General features: G+C 37.3%; 1 protein-coding gene across 1 annotated transcript in view; it reads left to right on the plus strand.

Annotated features, from left to right (window-relative positions):
- dnah9 (dynein, axonemal, heavy chain 9) overlaps positions 1 to 16,026 on the plus strand; it is a 123,709-nt gene that overhangs the window by 79,892 nt on the left and 27,791 nt on the right. Inside the window, exons 57-63 of the mRNA XM_064323062.1 lie at positions 314 to 454; positions 1,247 to 1,417; positions 1,547 to 1,669; positions 5,370 to 5,563; positions 5,891 to 6,039; positions 8,402 to 8,529; positions 13,547 to 13,774. Of these exons, the coding sequence (XP_064179132.1) occupies positions 314 to 454; positions 1,247 to 1,417; positions 1,547 to 1,669; positions 5,370 to 5,563; positions 5,891 to 6,039; positions 8,402 to 8,529; positions 13,547 to 13,774 (1,134 nt within the window). The remainder of the gene's footprint in view (positions 1 to 313; positions 455 to 1,246; positions 1,418 to 1,546; positions 1,670 to 5,369; positions 5,564 to 5,890; positions 6,040 to 8,401; positions 8,530 to 13,546; positions 13,775 to 16,026) is intronic.

Genomic DNA, 16,026 nt, shown 5'->3' on the forward strand with positions numbered 1-16,026 from the left:
CCAGTTTGGTGCTTTTTGCATTCTTAGTGTCAAGCACAATATACAGTATGTGACATCAGGTACGTGCTGAGTACCACAGCCAGACTGTCACAGTTTCCTTTTAGCTCCCACACTTACATTTAATTCTTCTCCCTGTAGTCTCTTTGGAATATCATTCTGCGTGTATTTTTATATTAACTGGATTGTGTATCCTGTGTAGCCGTTAATTGCTATGATTTTCCTCCCCAGATACAAATCCAGACATATTAATGATTATGGTAATCATGGTTAATTTGCTGTGTGAGCACACTCTCTTCCACTGGTTATGTTGTAGGTAAAAGAAGCCAAGGTTACAGAAGCCAAAATCAATGAAGCAAGGGAGCACTACCGGCCTGCAGCAGCCAGAGCATCCTTACTGTACTTCATAATGAACGACCTCAATAAAATCCACCCTATGTATCAGTTCTCTTTGAAGGTACTCTTTCTAATGAATCTTTGCTGAAAGTCATCTATTGAATCACTGTTACTTTGTTTTTTATTTTTTCTTTCTGATTAGTTATTCTTTTTGGAGTATGCCTGACTAGTTTATGCACTGGTTTATGTGTTTGCTGTTTCCAAATGAAGTAATGTTCTTGTTAACATCTTTTATCTCGTCATCTACTCTCATGAGAGAACACTTTGGAATCCACACCTGTGATGTATAGTATCCAATATAAAACCAGACCACTCTTGTGTACGGGATACTGGCACTTTTCACATATCAATATATTCTGCAAGGATGTGTGGGGATTTAGAGCTGAGAACTCAGCCAAGACCAATTAGATGAATATATCAGCAGCCTCCCTCCACGGGATGCTGGATAAAAGCCTCTTAAAATCATATATTATTATATAACATATACAGAGGTAGTTTGAATACGCAAATGTATGACAGATTCATTATCATATACAGATAATGCAGGGGTATACTGGAGCATTAACTGTCACCTGCAAGCCCTGTTTGCGCATTGTTTTATTTTTCTTTTCTTCCTACAGCTTTTCTGATTTAATGGATACTAATTTTAGAGGCATTTGCATTTACACATTTTTAATTAATTTTGTGTCTCAAAAATGATATTGAGGAGAACAAGATATATAAACAGAGTATAGAGAACAGAGTAGTCACTATGACCTTGCAGGGGTTGCCAATAAATTACTCAGTCTCTTAAAGGATAAAAAGCTTGCTGTTTGAAAGGCCGGTGAGCAGTCGGTGTTTGTTGTGTTTGCAGGCCTTTAGCGTGGTCTTCCAGAACGCTGTGCTGAAGGCACCTCCGGATGAAACCCTGAAGCAGCGGGTCTCCAATCTCATCGACAACATCACATCGTCTGTCTTCCAGTACACAACACGTGGCCTCTTTGAGTGTGATAAACTCACGTACACCGCCCAGCTCGCCTTCCAGGTACCTCGCACCTATTGTTATTTTAGGGCATCACCTTTGCTCTTCGAACGATCTGGTAAAGAGGTTATTACATGTTGGAATAATGTAGGATGTTTGTTGAAGTAATTTTTGTTTCTGAATAAAATTCAGATTTTGCTGATGAATAAAGAGATCAACCCGACAGAACTGGATTTCCTTCTGAGGTACCCTGCTCAACCTGGGTTGTCCTCACCCGTTGACTTCCTGTCCAGTCACTCCTGGGGTGGGATCAAGGTGAGCGTCTTTTGTAAGGCTGTTTTTGAGCCAGGCTAAGTTTATTAAAGAAAAGCTAGATATTTAATGCCAGTCTTAAGTTAATAGGTTTAGCTCATTGAAAAATAAGCAAATTTTGTTGGGTTTTTATATACAATAATTTGTCTTCCTTTCAAATAATAACATTTATGTTTTCTGTAAAAGATGTCAGTCCTTTCTATTTTTTTTTTTTCAGAATGGTAAATGCATTGTATTAACTACTCAAGTAGTGGTGCAGCTTTTCAGGTAAATAATTGAGTTTTGTTGAGAAATGCTTTCATGCATTTTGATAGCTTATTAACAGGACAATATTAGCTCTTATAGGCATAAAATGCTGATACATTTCTTTGATCTTTTGTTTTTTTATGAGCAGGCTGTGAAAGAGCAATGCTTTATTTGAATTGTACAGTTCAAATTATGTTCATTTTATTGAGTGCATATGTACATCATCAGTTAAATGTTAATAATGGTCTACTATGTTATCCTATATCCAATTTGAAGTGGTTATATTTGTAAATTCCATGGAAGTATGTCCTAGGAGACTTGTTGTAGTGCATACAGCCCTGTTTAACACCAGGCCAAAACAATAGCTTTTTGGTAATTTAATTTAGCTCTCTGTTGCTGTGGCAATTTCCCCATTTATATTTTAACAAAATGTGGAGAATAAGAATCTGTTGTAATATAAAAATATAAATTTTAATTTTTAGGCAATATACTGTATGTCATTCACATTGCTTGGTCAGCCATCTAACTGTTCACCAATTCTGATTTAAAGGCAACATTCATGCAACATTCTTGTTGACTTCTGAAGTTCCGACACAACTATTTTTTCCCCCTTTTCCTTTCCTATTATTAGTTGTGAGTAGGATAGAGAGGAGAGGGTAAAATAAATATTGGTGATGAAACAGACCTCAAATAGCTAATATCTTGTTACACAGTGCAGCCATGCACATGCAACATTGTAAATGATTCAGCCTGGACTTTTTGTTTGTGTCCTGGATGAAGCACTCCTGTCATATCCTTCCTGCAGATATTACCTGTTTCCTCATGAATTCATATATAATTTCCGTTCAGTTTGAATGCTAAATATGATACTTTATATGCGTTTTACAGCAATTCTGGATAGATTGTTACCGTTATATTGGTTGAGAGTGGAGACAGATCTTTATATTAATGAACCCAAACGACATAAAGGCTTCTTGGTCTATGAAGTGCTGTTTCATTATTTATTTATTTATTTATTTATTTATTTAATAAAATAGTCTTGAAGTCTATTTGCAGGAATATTGATTATGTGCTGACTTACTGAAGGTGAATCGTCGGTGAACAGTTACTCTCTACTATGCAAATCACAGAATCTGAATGGAAATTTGAAGTGAAGTGTCTTTATGAAGTTCCCACTACCATAAGTTGCACTGTGATTTTTACATTCGCAACATAATTTAGACATATGAGAGGAAGACCCCCTAGATTCTCTCGGTCTAAACTGATCCTGCACCCATATAGGTGGGTAATAGGGCTATTTATAGTGGCCAACCCCCCTTTGACACAGAATGTTTTAATGAGAATGTTCTCTGACCCATAGAAGTCAAGTGGAATGTGTTTTGAGTTGGCGGGTAGAGACATATGGTGTTCAGTAGTAGGACACCACTGCACGTTTGTTTACACTCCTGTCAAAGAGCTTATACTTAAGCTTTCATGGCCATGAATATTTCAAATGAAATCCTAAAATATTTAGATAAACCATCCCTTCAGTTCAGGGTAATGCATCCTTTAGTTCTATTGCACCAAAAGCTTTCATCTAATTAAATGTGCTGTATTTTATCACACTGCTTTGTGATTTCATTGTGTAATCAACATTATGTGCAGATCTAATGATGATGAGAGGGAGTAGAGATGCCCATGGGAATAGAAAACATTATATCCAAAAGCTATTTAGTGTGGTAATCATTGTGTATTGTGTCTATTATATATCTGTTTTATATAAATATAAAATCTGGAAAAGATTGTTAGCTTTAGGTTTGATAATGAGTAAATTGTAGGTTTCAGTGTCAGAAGAGAAGATGGTTCAGTTTGTAGCAGAGGTTATATTCATATAAAGTGCTGCACTCTTAACAAAAGGTTTCATTTTGTTTCAGAGACTGCTGAAAGACATGAACCACATCATTGAATATTATTAGATTATGTTGCTATGATTGAAAATTGCACAATGGAAAACATTTATAATCAGCCTCTGAAAGCGTTCCAGTTATTACAGTGATTTTAGTGAGAATTTAATAAAGTAGATCTCCTGAAGAATGTTCTGCTTTTGATTGCCGTATCTCTCGTGGCATATGGCAACACAGTATTATCTTCATGAAAACCTGTAATTATATCAAGGGCAATGAAGGGAATAGAGCAATATTCATGGTTTGTGTGGCTCCAGCCTTCTGTCGAAAATCGTTTCACAGTGCAACTAACCGTTTCACCTTTGATTAAGTGTTGCAAGAGTAAGCGTTGCAGGCTGTGGCGTTGCCTACTTTCTTTGTTTGCATACATTTAAATCAACTTTGGATAATTCTCCTGTATACTTTATAGAATTAGGATGATTGCCTGAAAGATAAACGGCCCAAAGTGAGTGTAGTTATGAACAAGCATAATTAGTATTTGTAAATATATCCAGTTAATATAGTTATTCGTGAAATTATATTATACAGTGAAAGGTAGGTTTGTAGCTGCAAGATCCAGTTACATTAAAGAGTACAGAATTAACATTAAAATGCAATGCTATTGTGTACATTCCTTAACTTCAGTAGTTAAATTATTTTTGCATAAATACTTATTTTTGCATTAAATCACTTTGACACAAGACCACTTGCCATATTTTAGTCCTTTTTTCTATTTTCAATTCACACTTTGAAAATATATATTTTTTTTAAATTATCAAAATAATTTTTTTTTTTTCTGGACTGGTTGTAAAGATGCTAATGTTGTTTATTATAAAGTAACAATTAGAAATTGACTCCCAGCTAAATGATTGAATTGATTGATACACAAACTGGACTGCTCTGCTGTACTTATAGGGGTCATGTTCTGTACTGTGATTAAATGCTTCCACAAGAAAGCCTTAGAGAACAGCTTGGCATGAGTGAACATTGTGCTTTTGGAAATATTTATGCAGATTTTAAGCAGCCAGTGTTTATGCTGCACTGTGTGCATAAAGAGAAGAGGTACCGTTCTTCAGAGATGCCATCAAATATTGCAAGCAATAAAAACTCCTTTGTTTTTTTTTGCAGTATAAGCAGATTGCACCTTGTCTGTTAGAAAGAAACTGTAATGTTTGTTCAGCATTTTGAGCACAAAGACAGCTTACAGTATATTGCTATTGATTAGATTTGTTATCTGAAGTGTTTTTGCCTTTACAGTTGTAGTCCAAGTCTTTCTCATAGTTATTTATATTTTTTTGAATGTTTACATTTGTTGTTTGAATGAGGGTAAAATATATGAACTCTTTTTGTTTAAATATAGCTTTCCTACAGTCGCCTTTGTATTTTCAACATATTCATACTCATTTTAATGTCTTAATGTTGGTTTAGATGTAGCATAAATAAAGCGTGCATGCTGCATTACTACGTTCCCTGCTAGTTATACAGCATACTCTATTTTTAACCTTTTTTCCAACACATCACACCATTCCCCCAAGGCTCTGTGTGCCATGGATGAGTTCCGGAACCTAGACCGTGATATGGAGGGGTCAGCCAAGCGTTGGAAGAAGTTTGTGGAATCCGAGTGTCCAGAGAAGGAGAAGTTCCCCCAGGAGTGGAAGAACAAGACGGCCCTTCAGAGGCTGTGCATGATGAGGGCCATGAGGCCTGACCGAATGACCTACGCTGTGAGGTGAAAGAAGCAGAAGCTGACAAACTGTTACCAGGAGAGGAGATCAATGATCTCATGTCTGTGATGAAGAGCAGAAATAGGACTATTAAGCCCTCATGGCCTTTAAAAGATTAGAGATGGCCACAGTGAATGCTATTATTAAGTCATTATGCTTTGTAGATTGTCAGTTCAAATTTTGGCAGAGGATCATTGTATGCGTTTTACAAAGTTTTTCAAACTCCACTGGAGTTATACTGTTTGATATACATATTAGCTACATATTGTGAAGCTTTGTGAATGAAGCCAGGCTATAAAGTGGTTGTAATATATAATTGCTTTGTCCTGTAGGGATTTTGTGGAGGAGAAACTGGGAAGTAAATATGTTGTGGGCAGATCTCTGGACTTTGCAGTCTCCTTTGAAGAATCTGGGCCAGCGACTCCCATGTTCTTTATCCTGTCTCCTGGTGTTGACCCTCTAAAGGATGTGGAGAAACATGGTAACCTCGCAAATCTCTGCTGAAATACATTGGAAACTTGTTTTCCAAGTGTGACTGCAAAGGCAACATCTCATTCTTTTTTTGTATTATATTTCAACCAGGTCACTCCTCAATGAGAAAAAAACAGTATTATGCTGAGTAATAGTAGTGTCGTCCAATTTACCATTTTTGTCTTCTTGGCCTAACGCAGAGCATAGCTACAACATATGTCATACATCACGAATATGTGAGCAAAACATAATAAATGCATATGTGTAATGTACCAGTAGAGCTCCCATGGCTAGCATTACATACTGTGTTAAATTATCAAATTGGTAAACTTCAGGATTTGAATGCATGTTCTACGAAACTGAATGATTGTTCAAGATTTGTAAACGTATTTATAAGACATATGAAATTACTCATGTGAAGGTGCATTACCCCAAAACACCTCCAATTACTTTAAACTAAAACGAAAAAGCCAGCATAGCTGTCTGTGCAGAAAAATACACTGTAGTTATCCAAGAGCAAGAGAAATAATGAGGAGAAAAACTGATATCTGGGCAAATATCTGATATAGATTTCAGAATATTTATCGGTGCACATGTAATTACTAGTAAACATACTTGTCCCTCTATCAAGACCTTCCCTGAATCACCCAGGAGACCTGTCTGTTGGTGGTGTGGAAAAACAGGACAAGCCTTGGTCATTAGTTATAGTCAGTTCTATAATCACCTGTTCAGGCTGTTATTAGTGTTGAAAAATGTAAAAAAGAGAATTCCTGCTAGCAGTATCCAGAGGAACCATGACTGACTGAAACCAGTCCAGTCTCTAATACATGTAATTACTTTTCACACGTTGCTTATATTCATTGTGTTGAATTGTGATGAATGTTGCTAAAAGCAGCTCACAGGGGCATAGATTTGCTCACTGGTGTTGTGAGTAGGGACGCCAGGTTATCTGGGGTTCTCTCACCTGCAATTCAGTCATCTCTCAGGAAGAGGTGGATAGAGCATTCTGTTGTACAACTCACTGAGTGTCCGTACGGTGTCTTTTTGTGTGCTAATTATTTGTAATCGAGTAGTTTGGAAGTGCCATTGCAGCAGTATTCACCCCAGCCCTGACACTCCCCTGCTTACAGTACTGAACAAAATATGTTTTTCGGCAGAATTTATTAGCTTGTTTCTGATTACGTATAGGTTTACACACGGTTTTACAAAAAATATTGATAAATGAGGCCCAATGTGTGGATTAAGTAGCCACGATTTCAATGGATAGCCACTGTCCCCTAACAGCCACTGTAAATGTGTCCTCTATAAACGTGCTCCCTGTAGCATCACCAAATATTTCTATTGACATGCCCCCTATTGCGGCGCCCAATCCATGTTGAGACAAGCAGATTTACTGCACACCACAAAACTACCAAACCTGGTGCAAGCAACAAATATTACATTTACAGCCGACGAGTTGTCACCAAAACAGGGCCCTATATGATAACATTGATTTTCCCTTCAGAAAAAAGAAAAACATGATTGTCTGTGCCATCTGTTGACTCGTCTGATCAGAGACACGCTGTCTATCTTTTCTTTATGGAAGTCAGCCGACGGCACACTTCTGAAGTTTTGTGGAGGGAATAGCCCCATCATTTCTTACTTGCATATTGAGAAATGCACATAATTTAGGATTGTCAACTTTTTCGAGTGGAATGCTTGCAGCAGAGATGCATCTATCAAATCTTGCATGATACCTGTCCAACACTCAATTCTGTTTTTCACTGACAGAGGATCCCCTCTTTTTGTCAGGTGCAGTTGATGCTTTTTTTCATGGTAAATGGCATCTTATTGCTGTTTGTGTGTCTGTGTGGATTCATTGCAAACTACAACATAAATTGACATGGTGTACAGTGTACCAGGAGGTTACTGTTGCACCCAGTTATTCCTCTAGCCTGGTGTATTATGTCACCTAATTGCTTTTACTAGGGTCACAGTTGATCAGTAATTGCATAATTAGTCAGGTGACTGCAATTATCCAACGCCTACAGTAATCCCACTGGGATTCTTATGGTAGATGTTGGCTGTAATTTTATATGTAAGCTGAAATCATTTTGGATCATGTGCCCCAGATAAACTGGCAATCCTAGTTATCTGTGCTGTGCTGAGACCAGTGGAAATTTTTTATTCTTATTATTATCAGTAAGTCAGTGAAAGACATACAATTCAAGTTAATACACAATTTTTTTCTTACCATTGTTTTTTGTTGGAGTAGCAGGACAGCAAAAATTGAAGCTGTGAGAGTTTTGCGATATATCCCGGGAGGTGTTCCTGCAATTTTCTCTGTAGAAACAGATGGGTTCTTCACAAATATTAAAACTTATTTCTTTCAGGAAGAAAACTGGGCTATACCTTTGACAGCGGAAACTTCCACAACGTGTCTCTGGGACAGGGGCAGGAAGTGGTGGCCGAGCAAGCCTTGGATCTGGCAGCCAGAGAGGGGCATTGGGTCATATTGCAGGTACGCAGCCTTAACTGTCCTTTACTGTCATAAGATAAAATAAGATTACATGGATCTTACGTGGATAAGATGCATGTAAGATAATTTTGAAAGCAATTTCCTGTTAATTAAATCTCATTAGGAAAGGAATTTCTGGTCATTCCAGTGGAGATAAACTTCAGTTAATGTGAATCACTCTGACAGATGTGTGATGCCAAAACATCCATGGCAAATGTAGGAAAAAAAAGTGTGCATTTACGCAGTGTGGCAGAATCCTTCCCCTGGGTGATTAATGACCTAATTGGTCCTGCTGTGACTGAAGGAGAGAAAAGTGTCCACAATCCTATGCTGTCCAATCACCTGCTCAAGGAAGAGAACTGTAGTTCAGTAATGAGTCCATTAGACTAGGCACATTTGTTTTAAATGTCACAGCATAAAGACATAAGACTCTACATTTTACCATTAAAGAGAATTGGCACAGGTATATGTGTAGTTATATTCAGGAGGGTATGAAAGTGCTTGCCAATTGAATCGCCTAATGCCTGTACTGTAGAATATATCAAATGTTGAACTATTTAAAAATAATCTACAGCCATTGAACCAAGTTTATTTGCGTTTGAAAGGCACAGACCTTTTTCCGTTGATTGCTTGTTCATCTGATACAATTTTGTTTTAGAACATTTTTATTTTCCTTTTTTTTTTACATAATTTTATCCGCTAATATCTAATCCTGTTTTACAGTTAATATACAGTAAAGTAACTGATATTTTAAATCTCAATTATAATTGGGGAAATAAAAGGCAAGGCTTTCCAGAAGCTCTGGAGGCACCACCCACCATTTAAAGCTGTCTGTGGGTGAAACTCCCTGTGGAATCTTACTGGGTTTTATTGGCAGGTATGAATGGCAGCACCAAGCACAGGAGACCACCCCGATGTTAAATCATGCAATTAGCAAAATTGTTATCCTTACTGCGGAACCAGGACTGCAAAGACAAGCAGTTGCTTAATTACCCTTGCATAAAAATGGCAATCAATGCCTTTAAAATGATGTATCCCTTGGCAACAGCCCTATTCAACTTTATCATTTGTGACTGTCGGCCCAGGTTGGGGAGTCTCCTGAATGAAGCGCTCCTATAATGCTCTGCACCCCACTTACGAATTCAGGTTTTGCTCAGAAGATCTATGGGTGATGGAAAATCCCCCTCCCTTGAAGGTTAATTATATTGCACCACACACTCTCCAGCCAACTGAGAGAAAGGCAAACCTCCATTGCTGTATAACAGCAAATCAATCACTTAGATTGGGGAGAAAATGCCCACAGTTCTGGAAATCCAGTGGCTTAAATCAGCAAACATCTCACCTATTATGACCCATATATATTCATTGACCAGTGATTGAGCATAAATGCAAAAGCAATAAGATATATGGTAAAATGTACTCGTTTAAATCACTGATTTGATTGTGTAAATTTTAAGCATGCATATTCTATTTGTAAGGCAAGCCTTTAAGAGCAGTTTTATCTTTTATTTTATAGAGTTAAATTCTAGCCTTTTCAAGCCTTTAAGAGAAAATGTATTCTTAAAAAAAGGACTATAGTATTACTGTAGCTGAAAGTAGGGATGTCCTGATCTAGGTTTTTTGTCTCCTGATCCGATTCAAGTATGGTAACGTAAAGTATTGTCCGATTCGATACCAATATTTTTTGTTATTAGTCTTTTTTAAATTATTGAACAGCTAGCCTACGCACAAGAACACCCAACTTGGCTTAAAACCAGTAAACTAATTGTAGGGTAGGAAAGATAAGCTTTAACAAATTATACGGAAAATAAATAATTAGCCTGTTCAAAGGGATATTTCATTTTGGTAGTAACCTAATTTTGTGGAGCCTACCCCATTGTATTCGCATTGCATGAATAATAACAGCATCAGCTGTCCCTGCTGGCCGTGAAAAGCTTTGCCGTTCCTCCTGGTTTTCAGGGCCTCAATTCACTCCCAGTCATTTTAGGGACCTTGCTGAAATTAGTAGTTTTAAATCACATTTTCTACATTTTATTGCCTTATAAAAGAAAAAGAAGATCCGGCAAAAAGTTCTGTTCTTTTAACTATGTGATGTATCCTTAACTATATGGAGAGCTAAAATCTACAATCTGGTACAAAGCTCTTCATTTCTGAAGCTGTATTTACATTCTTGTGAGACCAATAACCATGTTCAACCGAACTATAGAATATAGAATATATGACAGAATAGCTTGCTAACACATTATACTCCCACAAGTAATATAACAAGTGCAGGTGTGTAGGCCTACATCATAACAAAACTAAATCAAAGTACAGCTTGTTGTATTAAGCAGTAGCCTGAATATCTGAAAAGAGTTTCTCTATTTATAGCTAACCTAACCCTGAATACAACTTATCAGCTCACACAAATGTACCTTTGATTAAGAAAAACACATTGCTTTCCCAGATAGCAAGCGACTCCGGGGCGGATCTGCAGAAATTATGGTTCAGAGTCACTTGCTATCTGGGTTTATGTATTATCATCTGTAGTCAGTTTGTGCTTTAAAACAATCAATTTAGGCGAGGTCCCAAAAATGAATGGGAGTTAATTTGGAACTTCACAAATGGGAGGAACGGTGATGCTATTAACAGTCCAAAGGGGCAGCTGATGCCACTAGTATTCAGATTCGCTATGCATATACAAAGGGGTGGCTCCACAAAATTATTTTATACCAAAGTGAAATATCCAGCTTCAGTATCTGTCCATCTGTGTTTTATGTTACAATGCAACAGCTGTGTATAAATGGATGAAAAAATGCACACGAGAGCAGGGACTGGTTGGCTGAGGAATTATTTCTCTAGTGAGTCATCCAGAGGTGGAAAATCCTGGTTCAGAAAATGAACTCCCCAGTATTTTGTTCCAGTCGCCTGACAGTTGCGCCTTGTCTGTTAAAATAGGGCCCTATGTGTTTTGTTCATGGACACTGATGGGACATTGGTCATGGCCGAGCACAGCTGTTCAGTAACCCATAGGGCAATAGGTATCAAGATTGTATGAGTTTTGCATCATATATTTTGCCCTGGTTCATCTCTGAAACTCGGAGTAGGGGGGAAATTGTTTCTAGTATCCCTTTTGTTATTTGTGGGGGGTGGGGGGGGGGGGTTGTTGTTGTTAGTAGTTTTTCCTCAGATGCAAAGAGTCATCTGTTTGTGTTGCCCGCCAAATGTGCAAAATGGACAAACTATAAAAATAATTACAAATAAATACGATTTATTGTTCATTCAATGCAGGTATTGGGCATATTTCTTAACAAAATAATCTTATTTTTCTTTGCCTTTGGCTAGAGTTAAAATGATTCCTCTCATGATGAGAAGACTAGCCTTTTTCATTCAGTCAGCAGAATATAGTGACAAAGCCTCTGTGTTTTTGGTGACTGGATTTTATAGGCTGTAATTAATTCCTCCAGCTGCAAGATATCAATAGAGCCTGTAAAAATCCACCTAAAGAACTACTAAATATTCTAAATCATATCTGGACATTTTCATTCATTGAATGCAAATTAATAATTGATAAAACTTGATTTATTCCAAATATGGAATAAAAAAAGCCAAGTGAATTTTTCTAAATTCTCAGTGCCCTCTTGCTAGTAAACCTATATTTTTCTAAGCCTGCTATATAAAACTGATTTATAAGTAACTGACTTATTATTTTTAGCAAATATTGTTAGATCAGTAATTGTAGTTATTATTACCATGGAGAACACACTTAACCTTCATCCTGTTGTCTTCTAGGGGTAGTATTTGTTTCTAGTAGCAGAAAGATGGGCATACTTCCAGGGGCTGTAAATGGCTTAAAGGTCTTTCTACATCGAATATAGGTGTCAGGTGTATGCGCAGCTGGTGCAGTTCCCCAGATGGGAGCCTCCTATTGATGTAACACTGTCTGGTGTCCAGAATGTAGGGAGTAGTGTCTCTGGGTTTAGACAGCACACTGAATTGTTTGTTTTCATAAAGAGTGTCATTATCAAATGGCTGTCCCCTCCTGCTCTGCAAGGGAAGGCATGTTCACATTTTCATAAAGAAGCAATGAGGTTAGTGACTTGCTTTGAAAATTTCTTTGACTGTTATAATGTCCTTGTCCAAATATATTTGAGAAAATTGTGGTTTTTGGTTTAGATTAACAGAAAGCCTTTTTTTCACAACTTTAAACTAGTATCTTCTCTCTCAGCAACCATTATCAAGATAATTACCTAAGTAATAGATAACTGTATTTAACAGTTTAATAATTGCATGTCTGAGCTCATGTAGCATTGATATCAATTCTTAATAGGAAATAAAATATAACTTCTATCAAATCGGAAATCATTCACCCAATGAATGAATTAACTAACCAATTATAAAATGAAAAACCAAAAGGCTTATGGATTAATTTGTTTCATTATTAATGTTTTCTTTTTAGATTACCAGATTGAAATTTATATTATAAACATTCCCTGTGTTTGCGTACCCTTCCTTGATCAGTTTTTAAAAGATGTGGAATACATTTTAAGTTTGAAACAAATTTATTCATGCTTGTTTCTTAAAATATGTATTTATATTTATCTGTATTTCAGTGTATCTGAAAAGCACCTTTAAAATACAGCATTCAATAAATATTGGCAGCTTGAATATTTCTGTAATCCTGAGAGTAAAGATTTTTTTTTTTTTTATTATCTGGAAGAAGAATAATAAGGCCAATAGAATATCAAGTACTCTGTAACAGATTTTCTGTTGTTTTTCTGTGAAAACACATCAAGCTAATCTGCTGTGAAATCTTGAAGATATTGACTGCATTTTAATGGAGTTCATGGGTATTATGTGCATTTGTTTATTATTAAACCAGAGCTTTTATTTGCAATAAAGTTCAATAACTTTCACAGTAGCAGTTTGTATTTTTAGCACTTGGTACCACATTTTATTATGCAGTACCCTCTCTTCCTCTCTGTAACCGCACTGTCCTGTGCTATACTGTGCTTTACTGAGTGTCTGGTGTTTTGGGCAGAACATCCATCTGGTGGCCAAGTGGCTGAGCACACTGGAGAAGAAGCTGGAACAGCACAGCGAGGGCAGTCATCAGGACTTCCGTGTTTTCGTCAGTGCCGAGCCATCAGGCTCGCCGGAGGGGCACATCATCCCTCAGGGGATCCTGGAGAACTCCATCAAGATTACCAACGAGCCACCCACAGGCATGCATGCCAACCTTCACAAGGCCCTGGACAACTTCAACCAGGTGACTTCACTCGCTGCCATTTAGGAGGCGCTGTTATCCAGAGCAACTTGCAGTGCAAATACAAGTGCAAAGATCAGGGACTGAAGTGCAGTAATTCTCAAGAAGAGGACAGCATAGTCCTAAGAGAGATATTCCCATAGTCCCACACCAAAGCACACCAGCCTTGGCCTCAGTTTTAGGGATTATAATATGGAGACTCAATATTGGGTTTAGCAAAATCGGGGAATGTGTATTAACATGTGTTTCTGCCACAGATGAAAGAGTTCTGTTATTACATGGATTTTCCATATTTCAGAGCTCACCAGCATCGCTTTAGATCAATGACAGTCTGTCTGCATTGAAGAAGAAAAAAAGCAAGCCCGTAAAGGTTATTTAATAATCAATTAGTATGAGTGGATTGTGAAATTACAAAGCAAATATCGCTGTTAAATTTCTTTCATGTTGAGTCTGTGTCTATACTTCACCATTGAAGGCCTGTAGAGGTCTTAAACTGTGGGGTAACCAAAGGGAGTTTAAAAAATGAGGCATTGATGGTGACACATTGAAGCTCATTTTGTTTATTGACAAAGTATTGTAGCAATTTGAGTATAGGAACAATTGATCTTCTTATCTGCAGTTGACAATGTACATCTTATCAAGCAATGCTGAAACATCATTACCTGAGCACTTACATGTGGCCCATTTCATACCCAAGGCAAAGATTGTTATCTGTTCCGATAGCAGAACATTTGTGATCTTGCTGCATTCCTGATAAGTTTGCAGAGGTAGCCAGAAGATATTCCAGTCATGCAAACCCTGATAGCTAATCAATGATATGATAACCACCTAAAACCCCCATATCTCTCAGGTAATCCTGCAGTTAGCCAGAAAATTGCAATTGCTTTTATATTGACCTTTTCAGAGGAGGAGACTCAATGACATGTCATCATGTGTCCTTTTCCACCCACTGACCATTATCAATATTTGTTAGTGAAATATGCTATTGAAATCTTTATGTGTTTGAGTGGTTCATAAGTAAAGAAAATAGCTGAATTTCTTGAATAGAAAATACTGGAAAAAGTAACACAAAACTGTGCATGGTTTGCAAATAGATTATTGTGTTGTCTCTTTCTTGAAAAAAGCTGCTATAAGGTATAAATTTAAATTGTAATGATGAGGTTCTTCTTTTCTGTAATGAAGTATTCCACTTATGTTTAAGAAAGCAACGTAACACATTGTGGATGCTGATGCTGATGCTATCAATGTATAGCCACAAACAAAACAAAATTTAATTCCAATGCTTTGTAAGGGTGGCTTTAGAATCATGTGCTCACTACAGACCTCTGCTTTGACATGTGCACCTAAAACTGAGGGAGCACATGAAGCTTCTTTAACCTGTAAAGATATTCCATCATTCTCTATGCCTATTCTCTCCCCATGTTTCTATATGTTCAACTGTTAGGAATTCAAGGAAGCCAACCTGTTGTCCCTGCCTGAGTAATTGGCAGCATTGCATGACTCAGACTGCATTCAGAATTCAGCACATGAATGATGGTGTCTAATAACATGCCCTCTTTTCCTTCTGCCCTCTCCTCTTTCTTCTCGGTGCTGTGATCATGGTGGAAATACACGGCTGTGAAAAACTAGCGGCCTCTAGCTTGAGGAAGCCACTGTGTGTCAATAACTGATGTACCTCTATCTGACAGCTATCTCTGTGTTCATGCCCAATTACCTGCACTAGCGCTGAACCAGTTCCCTGAGCATGTTAATGATGCGGCAGCCAGCCACAATACCATTGGCTAGTAGTAGACTGATGCAGAACAAACAAGGCACCTCAGAAAACATATTTTCCGGTCAGAAATCAGTCAGTATGTTCTAAAATGTACCCGAGGCTATGTGTGCCCTTGTGTCTTCAGAAGACAGCCTTTAAAAAGAGAATGGGTGCCTAGCTTCTGAAACATTACAAATTTTCTGTGGACAGAATATTAAAACATCAAATCAAAGCACAGCTACCCCCTTTTTCTAGTTTGGACTTAACCTCCACAGAGCTTGTAGGAGATTTTCTTTTTAACACTATTTGCCTGACACATCATGAAATGAAAAGAATTTACAGTTGCAATTTACAGTCAAGTAAACATTTAACAGGGTTATTGGCATGCTTGTTGAAGTATTCCCCTTAGATATTACAGTGTCTTTCATTTTTATTTAAGCCATCTGAAATAACGAGCCTTTTGGAGTGTAGAAGTTGCAGTCCTTGACAAGTGGTCACAGTT

The sequence above is a fragment of the Anguilla rostrata genome, chromosome 2 (genome assembly GCF_018555375.3).
Source record: "Anguilla rostrata isolate EN2019 chromosome 2, ASM1855537v3, whole genome shotgun sequence".
NCBI lineage: Eukaryota > Metazoa > Chordata > Actinopteri > Anguilliformes > Anguillidae > Anguilla > Anguilla rostrata.